Source organism: Sceloporus occidentalis, unplaced genomic scaffold, assembly GCF_023333645.1.
Source record: "Sceloporus occidentalis isolate IW3139 unplaced genomic scaffold, rSceOcc1.0.p SCAF_1, whole genome shotgun sequence".
NCBI classification, from domain to species: Eukaryota; Metazoa; Chordata; class Lepidosauria; order Squamata; family Phrynosomatidae; genus Sceloporus; species Sceloporus occidentalis.
In genome coordinates, this window is record NW_028316981.1 from 139,346,457 (window position 1) to 139,369,021 (window position 22,565).

At 39.9% G+C, this 22,565-nt stretch overlaps 1 protein-coding gene across 3 annotated transcripts in view; it reads left to right on the top strand.

Annotated features, from left to right (window-relative positions):
• SLC26A11 (solute carrier family 26 member 11) overlaps nucleotides 1-12,232 on the top strand; it is a 27,649-nt gene extending 15,417 nt beyond the window's left edge. For 2 of the 3 annotated variants that reach the window (XM_089539189.1, XM_089539194.1), the window contains exons 9-17: nucleotides 323-373; nucleotides 971-1,031; nucleotides 2,106-2,161; nucleotides 3,227-3,367; nucleotides 5,941-6,068; nucleotides 9,037-9,136; nucleotides 9,758-9,891; nucleotides 10,618-10,690; nucleotides 11,558-12,232. In XM_089539189.1, coding sequence (XP_089395315.1) covers nucleotides 323-373; nucleotides 971-1,031; nucleotides 2,106-2,161; nucleotides 3,227-3,367; nucleotides 5,941-6,068; nucleotides 9,037-9,136; nucleotides 9,758-9,891; nucleotides 10,618-10,690; nucleotides 11,558-11,652 — 839 coding nt within the window. In that variant the 3' untranslated portion in view covers nucleotides 11,653-12,232. The remainder of the gene's footprint in view (nucleotides 1-322; nucleotides 374-970; nucleotides 1,032-2,105; nucleotides 2,162-3,226; nucleotides 3,368-5,940; nucleotides 6,069-9,036; nucleotides 9,137-9,757; nucleotides 9,892-10,617; nucleotides 10,691-11,557) is intronic. The other variant, XM_089539203.1, reaches the window with a different exon arrangement.
• The last annotated feature ends 10,333 nt before the right edge of the window (nucleotides 12,233-22,565 follow it).

Consider the following 22,565-nt stretch of genomic DNA (forward strand, 5'->3'; position numbering starts at 1 on the left):
CAGTCTTCCCTCATTTCGAGCAGTCAATATGTTACTACTGTTGTTGAACAATCAGGTATCAGAGATTCTTGCCACTCAGACAACCCAAAACTGTTTGCCCACTCATGAATGATGCAGGAAAGCTGTCATTGGAAAGAAGGGTTGTGACACAAAACACATGGTTCAAGTTTTTCTAGATAGATCTAGGATTGCTTTCAACTCCATATCATTTGTTGTTTCATATCTGTCTGTCTGTTGTGCTTTGTGAAGCTCTTACAGGGAATTTTATAAAAAAAAATGCTTCTTGATCTAACCAGTATCTGAATTTTATTTTTCCTTCTAGCTTCTCAGCATAACTACCAAATTGATCCTAACCAGGAGCTCTTAGCTATGGGTAAGAATTTTGCCTACATAGGTTGGAATGTTGTTCATCAGCTAGGGTTGAATCTTCTGTCTAAAGAATATCGAGATGCATTGGTGGATGGGACTGAGAGTGAAAAGTTACTGCTCGCAAATCTTTATTAGCATGTGTTTAAAATGATTGCCAAGGACAATTGATCATATAAAGATGTAAGGAACAAACCTTGGGAACAAACATGTTTGTAAAATTATACTCCTATGCTTACCCCACTTTTTATGGTTTCTTTTAAGCAGTCTTGCCCAGCTTCCTACATAATGCAGGAAATCTAGAACTAAAGCATCCTTGAAGAGTGGCTATCTTGCTTCTGCTCAAAATATTCAAGTGAGGGAGAGTCCAGCACCCCATCATTAATTCCATTGTCAAGTTGCTCTTAGTCTCCCCCCCCCACTTGCCAATGTTCGCACCAAATGCACCACCCGCTAACTTAGAGCCATGACATCTAGATTTCCTAACACAGTACAAGTCATTATAGAGTGGTTGATTGATTCAGGTGCCATTTGCTGAAGGAGGAAATGAGGAATCTACAATTAGAAATCTACTCATGTCTGTGTTTCTTAATCTCTTCCACAGGTTTCACCAACCTTTTAGGATCCTTCGTCTCATCCTACCCTGTCACAGGGAGCTTTGGACGGTGAGTTAATCCTTTTATGGATAATCAAAAGTTACATTCATGAGACCAAAGAAAGGACTGATGTGGTATGGAAATAGTAGTTTTCACTAAGTGTGTTTGTAATATCACCTCCTGTGGATTCATTACCAATTAACATTTTCTGTAATCACCCTATGATTTACATAACCATAGATGTGAAAGTGTTTGCTTTTTCTTAAGCTTTTCTGTGCTGGTTTATGGGAGTTGAGAGGTTCACACCCATGTGAATATGGAACTTGGACTGAATGACTAGTTTTGGATTATTTTTATAGTTTATTTATTTATTTTATTTATTCAAACTGCCGGTTGGTTTTTAAGTGGGATGTATATGGGTTAATTATTGCAGAGGGCAAAGAAAAGGTGGCAGTTGAGACCATTTCTAAAGTTTGCTGCCTGCCTTCTTGGTGATAGCAAAAAAGCATGCCAGAGCCCCCGCAGAAAGATGCTCATGTTTTAGAACAGATAAATTATGCAATCTTGTAAACCCCTGTAAATGTGTAACTTCAGATAAGTAATATAAATACAGTCATCCCTCCGGATTCATGGTCTTGCCATTCGCGGTTTCTCTCATTCACGATAGCAAACCTGTGCTGTCCAATGGGACAACTGTTCTCTCCCTCACTTACCTCCTTCTTTCCTTCATAGGGCCGCGCTGACCTTGCCTCAGCCGCGCAGCCTTGCAGCAGTCAGTGTACCCTTGCCTCAGCTGCACTGACCTTAAGGCAGCTGCACTGGCCTTGCCTTGGCTGCACTGACCTTGAGGCAGTCGGAGCAACCATTTCTCCGCCGTACCAGCCTTCTTGGTGGGAAGAAGCCTGGAGGGAAGAGGGAGGGAGGGAAATACCCAAATTCCATTAGGGATAATGGGACTTGAATATTTGCGAAATTTCATATGGGGGGAGTTCCAGAACAGATCCCCACTAATCCGGAGGGATGATTGTATGTTATTCTCGTTAGGCTAATCACTTTTGCTTAAAATTTAAGAGTTAAATCCTGTTAAGAAGGAGGTTGAGCTACCTCTTAATCCTGTAATGACATCGCTTGTTTATATTGCAGAACAGCACTGAATGCACAGACAGGTGTGTGCACCCCTGCAGGGGGATTGATCACAGGTAAGTGCGAGAAAGGTATAATTGTACTTGCTGAGTTGGAGGAATTGTTAAGGACTGGTTGTTGAGCTATCACAGGGACACTGATAGAAAGACGCTGCATTATTAATTTTGTTCTTGTCACTCTCTTGGAGATGAAAAGTGAACTACTTTTGGGAAGAGACTATACAGCAAACTATCCAGAAATTTAAGTTGGCCTTGAACAGAAAATCTTCTACTATGGATGAATTAAAGGAATTGTGTAAAATCTGTAGATCATGGACACTTCATGATCGAGTTATACAAATCCTTGTTTGTTTGTAAAGTACATTTCATTTCTGAGAGAATACAGCCTAGAATTAGATGAAAATCAGTTGCTGGTTATAAGTTGACTGATATATTTGAAACAACATTTAAATAAGTTGCAAAATCTAGAAGGTTTCTAGATCTAGAAACATTAATAATAAAATAAAATCATAAAATCTAGAAAGGTTCATAATAAAATCATTCTCTGGTCATTGTTCTGTAATAGTTCAATAGTTAACTATTTAAATAGTTCAATAATTCTACCATGTTTTGGATAGTCTGTCACTGCCATTTGGTTCAAAGAAATTTATGTTACAGTTGAGGTTTTTTTTAGAACAATATTATACTTCCATTTCTGAGATTTAATGTAGAATTAAAATAATTATTAGCCTGTATTTTGAGATCAACTGGATTGAGAGATGGTGATTTTCTTGACATCTCCCAGAATTATTAGTTTTTGCCTCTTGAAAAGTCATGCATATTTTTGCATGGACCTGCATTTTACTTTATTGGCTTTAAGTTTTTTCTTAAGTTTTTTCCAAGAGTAATAATTTTTTGTTAATGTCCAGTCTTCATGGAGTATAAATTTAGTCAAAGCTTCAGCAAGCAATTGACACTGAATATAGAAGGCAGCGAGGTTCTTAGACTACTATCTCTTGTACCCTTCTTGCAGACCTCCACTAGAATTTGAATGCACTCAACAATATCTTCTATTTACTCCACTGGTATTGCTGGTATTAGTCTTGTGGTGTTTTATTCACTTTGCCCTCTCTTTCTCCACAGGAGCTCTGGTGTTACTGTCTCTTGCCTACCTTACTTCTCTCTTCTACTACATTCCCAAGGCAGCGCTGGCTGCTGTCATCATCTGTGCTGTGGCTCCCATGTTTGATGCCAAGATCTTCCACACATTATGGCAGGTCAAAAGTATGAGCATGAACCTTCCCATTCCTTCCTAAGCTGAAAGGCTGGGGTGGGGGAGAGGGATTTGTAGTATGTGGTTAAGTCTGTCTTGATAGAACGACATGGTGGTAGTGTTGCTGAAGAACAGAAAAGTGAGCCTTCTGTTTTCCCTGTAGTTTTTTTCTACTGCTGACTTAATGTTTTTAGATCATTCCATTCTTCCCACATTATAAAATTCAAAAGTGAGAAGTCTTCTGCAGAACTTCCCTCGTTAGTACAGAAAAAGATCAGCATCAATTTCAGAATTCCACAAAGCTGAGGAGTTTAAATTGTTGTTCAGTTTTTTCAAGAGCTCAGAGCTATTTCATGAACAGACTTCATAGTCAATTTTATTAAAGAAAACTGTTGTGAGGATTTCCTCATCCACACCACATTTCTATTGGTTAACAGTGAAATATTGTATTCATTACTTCATGGTTTAAAGATCTCTCTGTGATAGCCTTAAAAAGGAGGGTGTGACCTCCAGCCCAAGAAAGGTCAGAAGCCAAAAGATGCAGGCTCCCAGTTCACCCTCACTCACTGTAGACAATGTGGGAGAAGAATGCCCATTGTTTTCTCCAACAATGGATTGGATGGAGAATAACACACAAAGCTGGCCCTATGCTTTGTCACTGTTTGCAGATACCAGCTGAGGCCCAACCACAGGATTCAGCAAATGCCTGCAAATAGCACCAGAGACCATTTTGTTCATTCTCATGCTTCCCTATGTGAGGAATGGAGAACAGAAATGAAAAGCGTTCCATGCTGAAGTGCCTGCCTGGATAAGCTCCATCTGGAACTTCAACAGGAGATTGAGTGGCGTCATGCGCGATGGCTGCAAGGAAGGAAGAAGGCCTCCCTTAAAAAGTACCCTCTATGGCTATGGGAAGTTAGAAAATAAAAGAACACTGACTGCCTACTGGACAAATTAGAAATTTACTAAAAGTAACTTCTTGTTGGTAAAAATCTGAGCACATTGCCATTCTTGGATGTCCTAGTTATCCCCAAACTGAACCAGCGGTTGGGCCACACAGCATACAGAAAACCTACACACACGGACAGATACCTACACAAGAACTCCAATCGTCACCCAGGATAAAAAAGAAGCACAATAAAAATACTGGTAGACCAGGAAAAAATGATCCGTGAACCCCACTTTCTGGAAGATGAATTGAAGCACCTAGATTGGGTTCTACAGGCTAATAGTTACTCCAGCTCAGACATCAGAAGGGCTACCAGACCCAGAAAAATCCATAGGAGTGAAGACAAACAACCACCCAAAGGGCAGGTATGTTTACCATACATCAAAGGAGTCACAGATAGAATAGAGAAAAATAACCTCCAGACGATCTACAAACCAACTAAGAAAATCCAGCAAATGCTGCACTCAGTGAAGGACAGGAGAGACCCTCTCACGGCCGCAGGAGTTTACCACATACTGTGCAGCTGCAGACAAGTCTACCTAGGGACTACCAAACTCAGTGTTCAAACACGAATCAAGGCACACAAGAGACACTGCAGATTGAGTCAGCCAGAAAAATCAGCAGTAGCAAAACATGTTATAAATCATCCTGGGCATAAAATGCTGTTCAAAAACACTGAAATTCTGGACCATGCCAACAACTATCAGGTCAGAATGCACAGGGAAGCCATTGAAATCCATAAACACCTGGACAATTTCAACAGGAAAGAAGAAACCCTTAAAGTAAACAAAGTTTGGCTACCAGTCCTGAAAAACACCAAAATCAAGATCCAGCAAATGCAAATGAAAACTACCCAGGGTAAGCAGGATTCCCAGCAGACAATGGATCATTAAGTAAATTGACTCCCTGTATGCCTTGCAATTCAACAACAGAACAATGCACAGATTAACAAGCAAATCACCTTTTCTCAAGCATCAGTATATATACCCTACTCTCTTCTATGCCAGCATTCTCTGAAGATGCCAGCCACAGTTGCTGGCAAAACATCAGGAATAAACTCTTCTAGAACATGGCCTCATAGCCTGGAAAACCCATGAAAAACTTTGGATGCTGCCCATGAAAGCCTTCGACTTCACAATCTGAGCACTGTTCCAAAAATCATGATTTATTATTACAAGACTAGGGTAGGTGTGGCTTTCTTGATGTTGGATTGTAGTTCTTATTAGCTCTAGTCAGTACAGCCAATAGTGGGGGCTGATTGCAATTGCAGTTCAACAACATCAGGAGAACCAAACATTTCCCCACTCTTGAACTACTTTGCTCGAGGAAACTTGCCCAGCTATTCACAATTAGAACACTGCTATGATATTTTGTTTTGTTTTCATTTCAGTGTAGAAAAATTAATTTAAAAAACCCTCACACAACCCAAAACAACATGTTTAACTTTTGTGATTTTCGGTCCTAGTTGCCTTTGTGTTAATTATGAGATATAAGCTCTTAGTGAAATCTTTTTAAGTAGGAAGGTGCTGTTTCTCTTTCATGGTTGTTTCTTTCCTTGTGTTGTGTGGCAGCCATCTTACTGCAAGTACAAACAAGCCAGTGATTTGAGTTCTGTGTATTCATTCTATCTCTCAGGGCTGGACCTAGTGCCACTGTGTGTGACATTCTTGCTGTGCTTCTGGGAGGTGCAGTATGGCATTATAGCAGGAGTGCTGGTATCTGGCATTCTCCTGCTCTATCCCCTTGCCAGGCCACAGATAAAGGTTTGTTTTAAATCCACTGAATGAGATGTATGAATTAATATATGATAAAGTTAAATAAGGAAAAATGTTTAAATATATTTTGTAGGTATCAGTAAAATGAACATTTAATAGTTGATTGAATTATACAAAAAATTATTCTTGAGTTTGAAAAAGAAAGTCAATTAAAAAGTGAATAAAGGGTAGTTGTTAGCAGATAGAAAGCCAGAATTGATGAGTTAATTGTAGAAGGTTGATGTAGGTGTAAAATAGTATGAGAAAGTGTAAGCAAGGTATGAAAAAGTGTGGGGGGAATATGTGATGGGTAGAAATATGGAATGGTAAATGGAAGGATAAAGGTAGGACAGGAGGGAGTTAGAGAGGAGAGGTCAATAGATTAAAGGAAGGATGGATGAATGAATGAGTGCTTATATTAAGAAGTGTGTGGTTATATTAAAAAGACTAAATGAAATTAGCAGTAGAGAGTATGTGCAGCTAACAGATATAGGTATAGGGAAAGGAAAAAAGAGGTGGAGATAATGATGTGTGGAAAGACAGGTAAGTACTATGCAGTATTAGGTGGTATGCTGTATGGGCTGTATTGTGTTGTATGGTGGTATATTGTTTTGTATTGTGTTGTATGTGTTTTTGTATGTGTGTTTTTTTTTTTTTTTTACTTAATAAAATATTTTAAAAATCTACTGAATGAGGATGCACATTGTTGACAAGGGAAAGGAAGGCAAACCCATGCCACACTATACACTTGGATGGGCAACCACAAGGTATAGATTATAGAAAAATTTAGTTTTGCCCCCACCTACTACTGCTCATATATGATCCTTTTAGATCTGAAAAAGTAATGGTTGGTTTAGAAAATTCAGACTGCAGGGAGTGATACTTTTATATGTATCATCATTCTTTCTGTCATGTCCAAATTCATGGAGGATGCAAAAAGTTAAAAGAAATGAAGGCGAGTGTGATGGTTTTCTCTGCTTCCTACCCTGTCTTAAATTCCATCCCAGGGAGTAAGACAGAATCAGAGGAACCTAATACCAACATGCAAAGGTTCTCTGTGGTCCCACTCCACTCCTGCTGAGCTGGATGGGACCCCTTGATCACTAAAACAACTTGCTGCCACCAGCCAAGGATTTAACCTGTTACACTCCAGCAATGTATTGGGGAATTGCTGGGGCCTTCTACTGATAACCTGCAATCAAGGCTGTTAACAGCTAAGGCTGTTAAAAGGAATGAAGGAAGAGTCAGAGTACTGAAGAAGAAGGTTTATTATGAAGTAAAGAACATTAAAGAGCAAGACGTGGAGGGCAACAGGTTCTCCAGCACAAACGTGAAAGATACGTTGCAAAATGATAATCATTTCAGCCAAACATAGGTAAAACTGCATCCCTGACTAAGGAAAAGGGCTAAAAGCTGATACCTTGCTTCTTTTTCAGCTTCTGACTCAATTGCCACAATGGTCTCTCTCCAGCAACCATCTTGAATGTTCTTTTCTAACTGCCATCTGATTGGCTGGTTGCCCTCACACTACAAGTGATGTTATCACGCCTCATATCTTAGAGTCCCCCTCCCATAGGGAAAAAGGTCCTGATAAATGGAGGGACCCCCATTTATCACAGGGAGCTCTGACTGTCAGATGATATTGTGGTAAAGCAGTCTAGGGCTGAAAGACAGAAAGGTGGAGAAGCAGTGTGCAGGGCTTTGAAAAGTTACTTTTTAAACTACAACTTCCAGAATTCTCAAACCAATATGATGGCTCTGAGAGTTACAGACCCAAAATGTAATTTTCATAGGCTATGAGAACTACCCAGGTTTTATTGGAATATAATCTGGGAGGGGTTGTCCTGTCTCTGGAAGATCAGTTCATAGCTTAGGAGTCCTCCTGATCCACAAGTACGAGAAATATAAACAAGGAGTATTTACTGTTTCAGCTGAAACTGTTCTGAATCTGCCTGATCTGGAGACAGTTATTTATGCCTTGATTACATCAGAATTAGACTATTGCCACATGCTTTACATGTGAGCACCATAAAAATGTCCAGATGCTCCAATTAGTGTGAAGTGTAGCATTTAGAGTAGTAAAAAGTGCATGGTGTCATGATCATATCACCCCATGTACTGCCCAGTTGTCTTCCAGCCAACTTCAAATCATGGTAGCAATTTTAACCTTTACAGTATTAAGCAACCTAGGACCTGGATGGTTATTTGAAGGACTACCTGCTCAGTAAGGCCTGTTACAGACTGCCAAAATAAAGCTGCTTCGGATCACTTTGGAGGTATGCTATTTAAATGATGCATGGGTCCTAGGAGTCCAGAGGTCGCGCCAAAGCCACACTCCATTCCTAAGGACTGGAGTGCAGCTTTGGTGCAGCTCCTGGATTCTTCGGATGCATGCATCATTTAAACAGCATACCTCCAAAGAGACCCGAAGCAGCTTTATTTTGGCAGTCTGTAACAGGCCAAAGTGTTCATTTATTAAGGTTTGCAATAAATAGTTTTTGAAGACACTTTGGCTTTTTGTGTTGCTTTCAAACCCTAAAATCCCCCCCCCCCCCCATTTTAGACTTGCAACTTGTTCCCATTCTTCTTCCATTAACATGTGGCAAGATGAATTTTAATGTGGCTTTCTAAATTGTCATGGTTTAAATGTTTTACTGTTATTTTAAGCAGATTTTTTAAAAAATTGAGTAGTTGGTAGCTCACCCTGGTTGGTTTCAGAAACACAAATATAAATACATTAAACATAACAAATACATATATTTTCAACATGACTGGGATTTACCCAATAGAGAACAATCATTGCACAGTCTTTCAGCGTGATAATTGGAAGTCTTTTGCCTTTTTTTTTTTTTTTTTTTTTTTTGCTTTCAGAGTAGCAGAGGTTTGAAATTAATTTTGATTTGTTAATTAATTTGTTGTTAATAACCAATTTCCTCTTGGATTCCCTCATAAAACTGTCTTCCAACCTATTCTGTAGGTCTTAGAACATGAGGCATTATTCATACAGCCTGCCAGTGGCCTCTATTTCCCTGCAATTGAGTTTCTCCGGGATACTGTACAGAAACAGGCCCTATCAGGTAAAGCAGCACCTTTGGTGTGATACTTGCTGTGAGGATTATGCAGAAGTAAAAGCTTTGATCACTCTTAATGTAGGAGAGTAGTAGTTCTGTAGAACTGTACCTTGAGACCCTAAATATTGACATAAAAGCAGGAAACAAGCCCCATACATTCCTGTATGTCACTTGATTAAAGCCCCATGAGACATAGGTGGAGGCAGCCTGTACCAAATGAGGAAAAACTCCTTCAGTCCGACTGGCAGAATACCAATATAGCTAGGTAGAAAAGTATACAGTGTGGGCCCGCCAGCTCCTCAAGAAGTTCCTGGGGCTATAATATTCCAGATTTACCAATGGTGGGATCAGGTTCGTGATATTGGTGGTGATGGGAAGGCCCTCGTATAATTCTAATCCTCAGACGAGGAAGAAAGAGAACTACCAGACTTAGATGTGCCCTGTTTTTAATACAACAACTTCCAGCTGGTCCCTTTCAACCTCATCAATAGGCTGTAGAAGGACCAAATGCAAGTACATTAGGTGTGAAACCAACGGTTAGGCCATAGTCAGCCTGAATTCCATTGACAGGAACAACTGCTTCGAGTTCACTCTTTCTCAAACAGCCTTCTTGTTGTCCCCCTTCAGAGCCTCGACTGCGCAGTGTTATCTTGGACTGCACCCATGTCAGCAGCATTGACTACACTGTTGTATTGGGCTTGTCTGAGCTGCTCCATGAGTTCCAGCGCAGGAGACTCTCCCTGGCCTTTGTTGGCTTGCAGGTATGTATTCACATATGTGTATGTGTGCACAAACATATACATCACATTTGGGCAATTGTACACTAAAAACAACAACAGCAACAAAAAACCCAGGTTGGCTTGAGATACAGCTATCATTTAGGAAAGTAGGGCCAGTCCTCAGTGGCAGAGGACATTGTTCTGCAGGTCTTAGGTTTGATCCTTGATGTCTCTTGTTAGAATAAAAATAAAAGGACTCAAGTAGGAGACCTGGATAATATCATGAAGCTGCTGCAGTCAAAATAAAGAGCACCAGGTTAGATGGACAAGTGATTTGACACAGAACAAGGAAGCCTCAAACAAACTCAGCATATGGAAACACTACAGTTTGTAAAAACATGAACTACCTAATCTTCTAGAATACAACCCGTCCATACAAGTTGGAATATATCAAGAGATACTGAGTCAGTCCATTACCATGCTATCTACTCTGTTTGTAGTGGGCTCCTTAAGCTGTCAAGGGAATCTTTCTTAGGCTTGCAGTCCAATAATATTTTAACCAGAGACAGAAGGAACTGAATCTGAGAGCTTACACCTGCAAAGGATATGGCCCTTTGATCGTGACCATTTGCATCCGTCCAGGGTCCTTTGACTTCTTATTTAGGCCTTTTAAATATTGGAAAACTTCTCTAAATGATGGGGGAAGGGGGATTGGACTATAGGTTGGAATGTGTCTGTCCAATTCTTTCATATCCTTCCTGTCCACAGTCTCATGTTCTCCAGGTCTTGCTGGCTGCTGATCTGGAAGGTTTCTATAATTTTCCCAGCCTCAAGGATGCAGGTGAGTAAGGCTAGAATGATTCTGAAGAAATCTCCAAATTCTTGGAGAAACATGATTAACTTTTCAGGAATAAGGTCATTCACTGCAATTTATGGCATGTGTTCAGTTTTTGCCTTTCAATTTCCCCCCACTTTTCACATGAAAATGGTTTCACAAAGTGGCTCATGTCAGTTTAATATGCAGTACAATGATGGATGGAGCTGCTAGGTGTGAATGAAAATCTGGGAGATTGGCCCAGATCTGAGGCTTACGAATGGAACAACTAAGACACACAAAGGAAGGGTAATGGAGGGAGAAGGTTAAATGCCAGAATGAAGTGGTGAGCAGACATTTCTATCCACTTGGGATCACACTGATCCTCCACTGCTTGTATTCTTGCTGGAATAAAAATGGCACAATTCATTGGCTCTTGGGCATCAAAATACTGCAAATATCTGGTGGCCAATGGCAGAGGCCAGAATAATATTCCAACCATATATGCTGCCCCAGGGTAATGGAGCTTGCCAGAAAGAGGAAGATAGTCAAGTTCCCTTCATCTCCTTGAACTCTGTCCAGCTGATATGGCCAGGATGATTGTCTTCTTCATTACAGTGTTCCTCCTGGGAGGGAAGGTATGCAACATCACAGTACCTTTCTGACCACTGACAGAAGCTAGACTGTTTTTCTCCCTTTTCTCTGCATGTTCTGTGTTGTTGAGGGGGAAAGTTGATCTTGGAAGGGGATTCAGCTTTGGGGGGCCTAGGTGTTATCTTTTGCCCTATCATTCCCATGTGTCTTAATTGTTTAATACAGGTGAGCCTCAACACAAGACACGTATAGTCATTTTAACAGAATGTATACTTTCTTTTTCCTGTTTGTTGCCTGCAGAGAAGAGTATCGAAGAGGAACTGTGCAGTGCCAGTGATATCTTGTTTAATGATGGCAGTGAAAGCATATTGCCAACATCAGGGATCATCCAGTGATGACGAGTTTTTAATGCCTTTCTCCAATTATCATTCCTTGCCCTTGAACCGACACTCTGGGAACTTGAATAATGTAATAGATAATATAATACCTGAACTCCATTAGTTTGTAGGTGCCCTGAACTTTTTGCCTGAACTTTTTGGCATATTGTAGTATGTATTTAAAAGTTGCACAGAAGCTGGGAACTAAATAGTGTGAAGGATGAGAACTGTTATGAGATTAGGGGATGAAAAGGCAAGTAACGCAAATATGATGTTTCGAGACAGTGGGAAAACTGAAGACAATTGCTATAGGAAAGCAGACCATCCAGTTATGATATATTTGCATTACCTATAATTTATTTCTTGAGTACTTTGCACTCTAGTGAGATTGTTACAGGAATACTAATTTGGAAAAAGAAGGGAGCCAGTACAAGATGTTAAAAAATTAAATGGTGGAAGTAAGACAGCATACTAAGTATCTGAGTGGTATATATCCTGCATTTTGTTTATTTAATTTATATCTTGCCTTTTTCCTAGGTCTGAAACTCAAGGCAGTTAGCAACATGTTCAAAAACAATTGCACCTAATACATAATAATAAAACACAATTAAACCAATAATAAAATTTTATATTAAAATACAATCAAACCAGTTATATTAAAACAGCCAGATTAAAAGCACAGCTAACAAGAGAGAAAACATACAGTGCTCTTTTAAAAAGTACTTTCATTACATGTCAATCATTTGCCAAAAGCCTACTTGGATAAAAATCTTTTGTCAACCTGCAGAAAAATAACAAAGCATGGGCAAGTCCGGTCTCCCCCGGAAGTGTATTCTGCTTGGGAGCAGCCACCAAAAATACTCTTTCTCTGAGCCATTGTTTCTGGTTGTACACTATATGAAGTTTCAAGGACCAAAATGGCTCAACCATTTCTTTTACAATGCGTTTGGTTTTCAAGCTCAACCAGAGCCAACAATAAGCTGAGGACAAAGGAAAAATATGAGTTTATGTTTTGGGACTGAGCTTTGGTTGTTTGCCTGAGCTGTTTGAAGATTTTTGCAGTTGCTTTCATTTGTTTTGACTATGTGCTCTCCTTGAGCACATGGTCTAAGGGGCAGAGCTTTTGCTGAACCACTGACTTTGTTGAAGGCAGAGCTAGCAGTCACGAGCTATATGTAGCAGCAGTCTTTGGAGCTCAATGAACAGGAGGAGAAAAGCAGACATTTTATGGGCATTTCTTGGGATATTTTGAGGGGGAAGTCTGGACAGCTGTGCCACTGCATATATAGGATGATGAACATGGATGGCTCTGCAGTTGTTGCAGTAACCTGCAACATCTATGCCATGTTTTCATGTCAGAGGATCTGTGCTGTACCTGCAGCAAGTGCAAATTGATTGCCCTGTTGGAGCAGCTTGAGACCCACATATCTATGCTTCAACATTACAAGGAGGGTGGTGGTTGGTTGGGTTGTTTTTTTATTAAGATTGGAGCAGCCTCTTTGGGAAGGGCAAGAAATGGAACATGCCTCCAAGGAGGGTGACAGTTCTGAAACACAAAAAGAAGGTACTTGGAGGAATTAGAGAAGCAAAACTATCCAAAATCATGCTTCCAGGAGTTACACAACCAATACCAAGCTCTCTTCTTAGTTGGTGATTATGAGGAACACGGACAAGCACCTCACACCTCTGAAGTCATGGAGATGACCTTCGAGCATTCTGTGGATGGAAGAGCTAATGTCAATTCCCAGAGGCAAAAGAGATATGTGGTGGTAATAGGCAATTCCTTGTTGCAAGGAACAGAAGCAGTGCTGTGTGGGCCTGATATGTTGTCCCATGAAATATGCTGTTTCCTAGCGGTTATGTTAATGGAACTCCTGACAATACACAGCCCACTAACAGTTATTCCTTCCTTCTGATTCATGTTGTACAAATGATGTGGCAAGACATAGCCTTCAGCACACTGAAAGGGACCCTAGAGCTCTGTAGAGGAAACTAATGGGCCTTGAGGCACAGGATGCTATTTCATCCCTCCTTCCTGTTGAAGGACACAGATGTGTAACATAAAGCATGAAAGACAGATTGAGAGTATTTGGATAAAAATTAAAAAGAAAGTTAGCATCTCCTACACCCCTCTTGGTGAATATGGGATTTCATTATTAATATCTAGCACTGGGCATGTTTTGAGAGGTCATGATGACATGTGGACAATAGGAAGTTACATCTGTAAGGTGTCATGCTGACCTGAGGACACACAGAGACCTAGATAGTACTAAACTAAATGCCTTATGGGTTTGATGATCACTTCATTCTGCCCAGCTATTTACATTTCCTCTTGCAGTGGAGAGAAAGGCAGTCCCATTGCAAAGCAATCAGAGACCATGCCCTTTACCTCAACTCCTGATGTGGTCCTAGTCACCCTTCCTGTCTGACCATCAGGGATTGTCTCAAAGCTAATCCATATTTTGTCACTGGAGCTAAAGCCATCAGCCGTTTTGGATCTGTTTTGTCAATTCCAATGGCAAACCATCAAAGTCTTTATCACAACATTTGGTAACACCAAACACCCTGAAGGGTATGAAATGGGTTATAAATATACACCCCATCCATAGCTACTTTGTTCACAGATAGGGGCTCTGTTTCATGCTCTGTGTAACCCTCAGACACTGTCTGAGCCACCCTCTGTTTTCCATGGACGTGTCTTCAAGATTCGTAATTATTTTCCTCTTCAACTTCCAGTTCCTCTCTAGCCAACTTTCCACACCTTTCTGTCCAATAGCCTTATATGAGTCTTAAGGTTTTTTTGGTGTTCATAAGTTTGTGTGCACCCTTGCATATTTTTAAATAAAACCCTTCTATTCACCGAAACTATATTCTCTGCAGTTACTACTGGTATACATAGGTGAAAAGATTGCCAAAGTTATCCTCCTCTTGCAGTCCTCCTTTTGAGCTATAGATTCCCCAAAGTTTCAAGGAGATGCTGGCAGTGCTGGTGGGGATCCCCAAAGTTCCCCCCACTTTTTAGTGTACCAAAGAGCCGTTTGATAGTTAAATAGATTTCCTAGGTGGGTAGTGGACTCTCTTTCTATCAAGGTATTTTAACAGAGATTGGATGGGTATACTTCAGGAGTGCTTTCTCTGTTCTTGCATCCCAGACAGTGGTGCTTTCCAAGTCTTAAGATTCTATGAGTCTATGAACCCTTCCACTTCTACGCCAGTTCACAAACCTGATGTTTTCAGTTCATTCTTGCAAACACTACCCTATTTTTCAAATAAATATACACTAATAGACACTTTCTGTGAAATTATTTTGCATCTTCATAAGCAATTGAAGTTATCATTGTTTGGATGTTATTGGATTTGCTATATGGCCATCGTGGCTAACCCTAGATGCTTTCTGAACCATAAAGTTATAGATGTATTAAGTATATACACTGATGAATTAAGGATGCATTCACTGAACATTCTTATATGGGAATGTGGAACTGATGGTGTGTGACAACTCACAGGTCATGCCAATACAGGAGGGGCTTGCTAGAATGGGTTGGGTGGAAGGGGAGGGAGTTCAAGGCAGGGCAGCCCAAGCTAGTACCTAATGAAAGAAAAGTCCTTTTGCCCAGGGGTGCTGAGGGGAAGCTCATGGCACAGTAAATTTTCATTCAGTATTTGGAAGAGTCACAAGTCATTTTGCCTTTGCTGCTACAGGCTGAGACTGTGATTCCTTTTGCGCTTACTTGAGTTGGGAGTAAATTAGCAGGACTTAAATTAGACTTACTTTTGATTAATTGTGTTGGGGTGGTTGTGTTGTGAGAGGGCTGGCTCACTTGGTGCAAAAAGCTGGTCTGAAGACTTGCTGACTGTTAGATTAGTTGGGGCTAGTTATCTCAAGTTAATAGGTTGGAATGAGTACAGTGATATTGATCTGTGATTGAAAAGGCTAGAAGGATCTAAGGCAGTGGATGACTGAGTGTTTGATTTGTTCAGCAATGGAATATGTCTTGTTGCACTGGGGTCCGCAGTTAATAATAAATTAAACCCTATCTGCGGCCCAAAGAAGTTTAGCCTATTTTAATTTTGGCCCCGACCTACTGCCAAGTTGTGTAAGTCTGGTTTAGTGCAATGACAGAAACTAAGGAATTATATCAATCACAATTAGGGTTGCCATAACCCGGCGGCCCCCGTGCCAATCACGGTTTCGGGGGGCCCCTCCCGGTCCCGGTCCGGTTTGGGCCCCCACCCGTGCCTTGTTCCTGGTTTGGGGGCCCGCTCCAGCCATTGCCGCTGCCGCTAACGCGGCTGCTGCGGCGCCAACCCACCTCCTCCTCCAGCTCCGCCTTGCTCCTCTTCCTTGGCGGCAGAAGCGCCGCCGCCACCGCGCCCCCACTGGGAGGGCTTGCGCGCTGCCCAGGCCTCAGCAGGGGCCAGTGGCAGCGCACGCGCCTGCCCCTTTCCCTCCGCGCGCATGCACGCGCCTGCCCTGCTTTCCTCTGCATGCGCGCGCACGCCTGCCCCACTTTCCTCCCTGCGTGCGCGTGCCTGCCCCACTTCTTTCCGCGCACGCGCCTGCCAGTCATCAGAAAGAGGAGGAGGGGGGAGAGGAGGAGGAGGAGGAAGGAGCTGGAGGAAGGGTGCATGAAGGCTTGTTTTTATTTTATATCATTAATTTTATTATTGCTTGTTTTTGTTTTATTTCATTAATTTTTATTATTGCTTGTTTTTATTTTATTTTATTAATTTTTATTATTGCTTGTTTTTATTTTATTTCATTAATTTTTAATATTGCTTGTTTTTATTTTATTTCATTTTTTTATTATTGCTTGTTTTATTTTACTTCATTAATTTTTATTATTGCTTGTTTTTATTTTATTTCATTAATTTTTATTATTGCTTGTTTTTATTTTATTTCATTAATTTTTATTATTGCTTGTTTTTATTTTATTTCATTAATTTTTATTATTGCTTTTTTTGTTTTATTTCATTAATTTTTATTATTGCTTTTTTGTTTTATTTCATTAATTTTTATTATTGCTTGTTTTTGTTTTATTTCATTAATTTTTATTATTGCTTGTTTTTGTTTTATTTTATTAATTTTTATTATTGCTTGTTTTTTATTTTATTACATTAATTTTTATTATTAAATATATACACCCCTGCCTTGTTTTTTATTTATTTTTTCATTATTTTTTATTATTAAATATATGCAAGTGCATTTTCTGTGTATTTATGGCGCTTTGAATGCTAACAAGTCTGCCTTTCTTGGCCAATTATAGTGGTGATGATGATGATGATGATGATGGTGGTGATATTGATATCAACAAGCCTCTGAGGCACGGCCAATGTAACTTGCTGTGATTTTTACAAACTCATGCGCAGTGAAGAAAAACCACAGTCCCTTGCCCAAGTACACACTTCTGAGAAGTACAGTTGAACCCGAGGGCAAATACATTTCTGCCATCTGTCTAAGAATAATGCCAAAATGTCCTCCATTTTGATCATGCCTAAAAACATGCATTTATATTAACATTTTTTAAAAAACTCAATTTTTTGCGCGTCCTCCATTTTTATAAAAATGTGTCCTACATTTGAAAATGTTGTCCTACATTTGTCCTACATTTGTCCCGGTTTGGAGGTCCTCACTTATGGCAACCCTAATCACAATATGCTAACATAGATGGAAGGAATCTTGGTGACAGTAGCTGCCCCTATTTATGTCTCTTCCTCTTGATTGCTAGTTTCCAGGAACAGGAAAGTGCAGAGAGAGAGAAAGGCCAAGATAGAAAGTGAAACTTGAGGCTGGGAAGCATCACATGAAATGATGGTGAAACACCTGCTTCATTCAGTTTAGTGTAAAAGGCTAATATTAGTTGACCATGAGGGGAAAGGGGGGGTGTTGGTGTTTCTGAAGAAACAGAATCCTTTGTGCACAAGCTGACTAACATTTACATGCTGACATAAGTACTGTGTTTCTAATGGGCAGGAAACTGCTTAAAATAAACATGTTTTTTGTTGTTTATCAAGATAACTTTCTGTTGACTAATCTGTAAAGAGATTTACCATTCTTAAAGTCACTGGTTACAGTAGTGACATTTTCTATTATTATGGATGTTCTTTAAATTGAAAAACAAATATAAACAAAGGCCCTTATTAAAGAAAAAAAGTGACTTTTCTGCAACACTAGAGAAAAAACACATATTTAATATAAGGGGAAGGGAGTTAAGCATCCCATATACAGTTTTTCATCAGAAGATTTTGGCTGCACTCGCTTACAACTGTATAGTTGCCTTTAGGTGTGTAGTTATTTCTTCCCAAAACTTGGATTCAGTTATCTGAGGAGGATATATCACTTATTGCATGACATTTGAAAAATTTGTAGCATAGTTTCCATAAATATTTTCCTGTTCTTGATGCAAGCAAAAATTGGAATAAAGATCAATTTTCAGTTAATGTGTATGAACTAGAGGGGATCACAGCAGCAGAGGAAGACAGGTTTGGACATATCCATAGATTGGGCTCTGAAACTGCAGTTCAAGGAGGGTTCTTCCTGTTCTGCAGAGCTTGATGCAGCAGTTATCTTAATCAAACATGTTCGTTTCAATTTTGTTGTAATTACTGAACCCTGGATTTTTTCCCTTTTCCTCTGATGAGAATAGAAATGTAAAACAGTGCTGTTTCTGAGGTTGCATCTACACTGCAGAATGAACACAGTTTGTTTTGTGAGATATTTAGCAATCTCTGTCAGAGAGCTCTGGTGCCACAACAAACTACAAATCCCAGGATTCCATAGGAAGGAGTCTTGACAGTTAAAGCAGTGTCAAATTACATTAATTTTGCGCTGTGGCGGCAGCCTGAGAAACCATGTGGTTTCACCCTTTATCAATTTAGTTTATTTTACTCAGTGCTGAGGAAGAAATATAACTAATAACAAGAACGAGACAAACACCAGGTGAAATAATAACTCCTCAGAAAACTACATTATAGGCTAGATGCCTCGTTCATCTCCTGTAATATATACAATTTTGCACTTAGGTATGAGTACAAAACTTGAAAACCCCTATGATGAGACCATCCAAAATGAAACAAGAGCCAGTGCCAGAACATGAGACTCTAAGTACTTTTTCTCTGCTCTTCCACTGAAGTTGGTTGAGTGCCTTCTGATCTGCGAGTCTCATGTTCCACGAGACTATCTCTTGTTTCATTTTGGAATATCCCTAATAACACGACTGGACTCAAACCGAGAAGACATCCAACTGCTGATATGTGCAGAAGTAAACGAAACCTGCAGAATGTGTTAGTAGGGACATCAAATGTTAGGAGCATGAATCAGGAAAAGCTAGAAATTGTAAAACAAGCAAGTGCATAAACATAGCCACACTTTGTGTGAGCAAATCAAAGAGGACAAGTATGGGACATTTTCAGTTAGATAATACTCAATATTTTAATCTGGAAATGATAATCCCATATCACAACAGGACTTTAAACAAGGACTTCTTGTCTGTTGTTATTAACTGCTACTTTTGAGATGTTTGCTTGCTTACTGTTTACATATTTACTTTTGCTAGACTGAGAGGAAATAATCAGGACACTGATAATATGCAACAATCAATTCATTGTTACTTCCTAAGGCAGGGGTAGGCAACCTGCGGCCCGCGGGCCGAATGCGGCCCCGCAAGGCCTTGGGACCGGCCCCAGCCCGGTCCTGCCGCCAATTGCCACCGGGGCCTTTGGCGTCTCACACGAGGGGCATGGTGGGGCAATTGTCTATAGAAGCCTCAGAAACATGCATTTATCTTAACATTTTTTAAAAAATCAGCAAATTTTTTCGCATGTCCTCCATTTTTTATTTAAAAAGTGCCCTCCATTTGAAAATTTTGTCCTACATTTGTCCTGGTTTATTTATTTATTTAATTTTTTAAAAATTATTTAATTATTTATTTTTTGGCTTCGGCCCCCCAGTTGTCTGAGGGACAGCAACCCGGCCCCCGGCTCAAAAGGGTTGCCTACCCCTGTCCTAAGGCTTAATGGGACCACTAACTACATTTTGGGAATAATCCTGCTGGCTCTATTAGTCTGTTAGAAAGTTAAATACACTGAAAGCCAGTGTTTTAAGCCAAGGCAACACATTTATAACAAGGTAACATGGAACTAAGCTAAATTTAGTGATTTATTACAGAACACCTGCTAGGGCAGTATGTATGTATATGTGGCGGTGAAGGCATTCCATAGGACTTTAGTGAGCTACATTTGTGCCCTCATCCTGATTAGGCCTGTAAAACTGAAGTTCACTCTCTTGCAGCAGTATACTTGTGAACAAATGTGACCTACTTCATATGACATTCACAGTCTCTCATCAAAGATGAGCTAAATTCAGTTTGCACACTCACTTAACCAATTCAGCAGCACACTTTGTTCAAATGTAGTGATATAATTACCATAATTAAATATTTTCAAATAAAAGTAAGATAATGTCCCATCCGTACATATCAATACTTCTAAAAATTAGAAAGAGTTGGGGAAGAAAGGAACATTCCTTAATGTTCCATTAACTGAAGAGCCCTGGTGGCGCAGTGGTTAAATGCCTGATCTGCAGCCACTCACTCAAAGCCATAAGGTTGCAAGTTCAATACCAGCAAAAGGGCTCAAGCTCGACTCAGGCTTGCATCCTTCTGAGGTTGCTAAAATGAGTACCCAGATTGTAGGGGGCAATTAGCCTACACTTTGTAAACCGCTTAGGGAATGCTTAAGTGCACTGATAAACGGTATAGAAATGTACTTACTATTGCTATAACATTTTTGAAGAAGTATTATTTGGGGGGTGGGGGGTGGAATAGTACTCTATGAACTGTCAAGCCAAACAGCTCACTATTCATACAATTACTGCAGTCTGCAAAGACAAGAATTGCTGGGCCCAAACACACTACACAGTTATGGCACAATTTTTAGATTTTCACAGCCCTAGGTCCATTCTATAGAATCCTGGGCTTTATAGTTTGGTGAGGCATTAGACCTCTATGATTTAAAACTCTAAATGCCCCTTGGTAAATTGCAAGTCCCAGGTTTCCATAGGATGTTGCCATGATAGTTAAAGTGGAATACAGGACTATAATTGTGTAGTGTGAATGGGCCTACTGTAATTTGGAAATCAGCTTCTTCAGAATTCCCAACCTCTTCCATTAGTTCTCTGTGCTGCTTCTCCCTTTTCTTACAGACTTCAGGGCTGTCCACTCTTAAATCTGACTTCAAGATTCCATGCTCACATCTCTCCCATACACCTGAATAAAATATACACAGATGTTAGCAAGGGAAGAAGTAAAACGTCAGCCCCACCACATCAACCATGAGTCGAACAGGGGCTGTGGAACAAAGCCTGAATCTGTGTGGAAAGATTATTACTGGTATCTTTGGGTAAAGAATTTCCTTTCTCTCCTGAACAGATCAGCCTTGCTATCTGTCTCGGGAGCAAACAAAAATAACTTTATTAGCCTGAATAAAGGTTTTATAAACTCGCATAGTGATGATACAGAAGGCTGTTAACCCATGAATACAGAAGAAGAGTCCCCCATGATTTCAACAGATAAAAATGTTAGTTCAGGAGTTGTTTTAACCATCAACAATAGAGCATTCAATTCACCAGCATTGGTTAGTGCATGTTGCACAGATGTAATGGTAAATGATACAATAACCAGTGGGAAAAGTAGTTTCCTAGCAATCTCACAGTAGTTGCAGAAGTATCACTAAGATACCAGACTGGCTAAGATCATTTCCCACTCTTACTGTCCTTACCCCCATTGTCAATATGGCTGAACTTTGTTTACCAATGATTACTGGCCCTAGGCCTTTAAATGTGGCCATTTCTTCATCTATAGAAAATTACCTTTTGAGATCACCTAGTCTGACCTCTACTAAAAAGAAATTTGAGAATCTTATTAGAGCTTTTAGATGAGTTTATTAAATCACTAATGGGGACTCAGGATTTTCTTTCATAGACAGGCCTCACATAAACATGCCATGGTCTGGATTACACAAAGGTTTTAATTAAAGCACTTCTGAAGGGATGGATTCTGTTCCCTTTATGAAAAACATACACATGATGCTGTGTTATCAGTTTCAACAGTATTGTTGCTTTTGGGTGGAACAGGTTGTGGGTGGATGCAAGAATGATCCTGGATTCTCCTTTTAGGCTGAGTGCACTGCAGAAATAATCCATGTTGGCACCACTTTAACTACTATGGCTCAATGCTATGGAATTCTGGGAACTGTAGTTTGTTGTGGCAACAGAGCTCTCTGACAGAGAAGGCTAAACATCTCCCAAAACAATATTTCCAAAATTTCCATAGCATTGAGTCATGACAGTTAAAGTGGTGTCATACTGGATTATTTCTCATGTATGGATGCAGCCATCAAAGGGTATTGCTGTTTGCCATTCTCTTACCTGTTTCAGGCCACAGTTTCTTAACAAAGTCATATTAAAATTAAAACAATGGCATCAAGAAGCCCTATGGTATACCTTATCCATGATCATAACCTATTTTGATATTTGCAGAGAAAGCAACATTGCTTTGTGTTCAATTACGGCTTTCTCATGAACTCATGCTTCCCAGGCTGGGAAATATATATATAAGCCTTTATGAAAAGAAATACATCTGGTGACTTAAATATAATTGCAAAAGGGTGATTATGACCCTGTCAAAGGGTTTTCTTGACAAGATTTATTCAGAAGAGGTTTGCCATTTCCCTTCTGTAAGGATGAGAGTGTGTGTCTTTGCAGCTGAGAAAACACCTTCATCTGAGTACTCGGTGAAACTCCATTTGGAAATTCCCCATCTGGGGTCACAATCAAGGGCCAAGAAATAGCTATATATAGTTCAGATTACAGTGGACTTGGGTTTGACAAGCCCTATTCCGAAACCGAAACTAATCAGTACTGGATAGCAAAA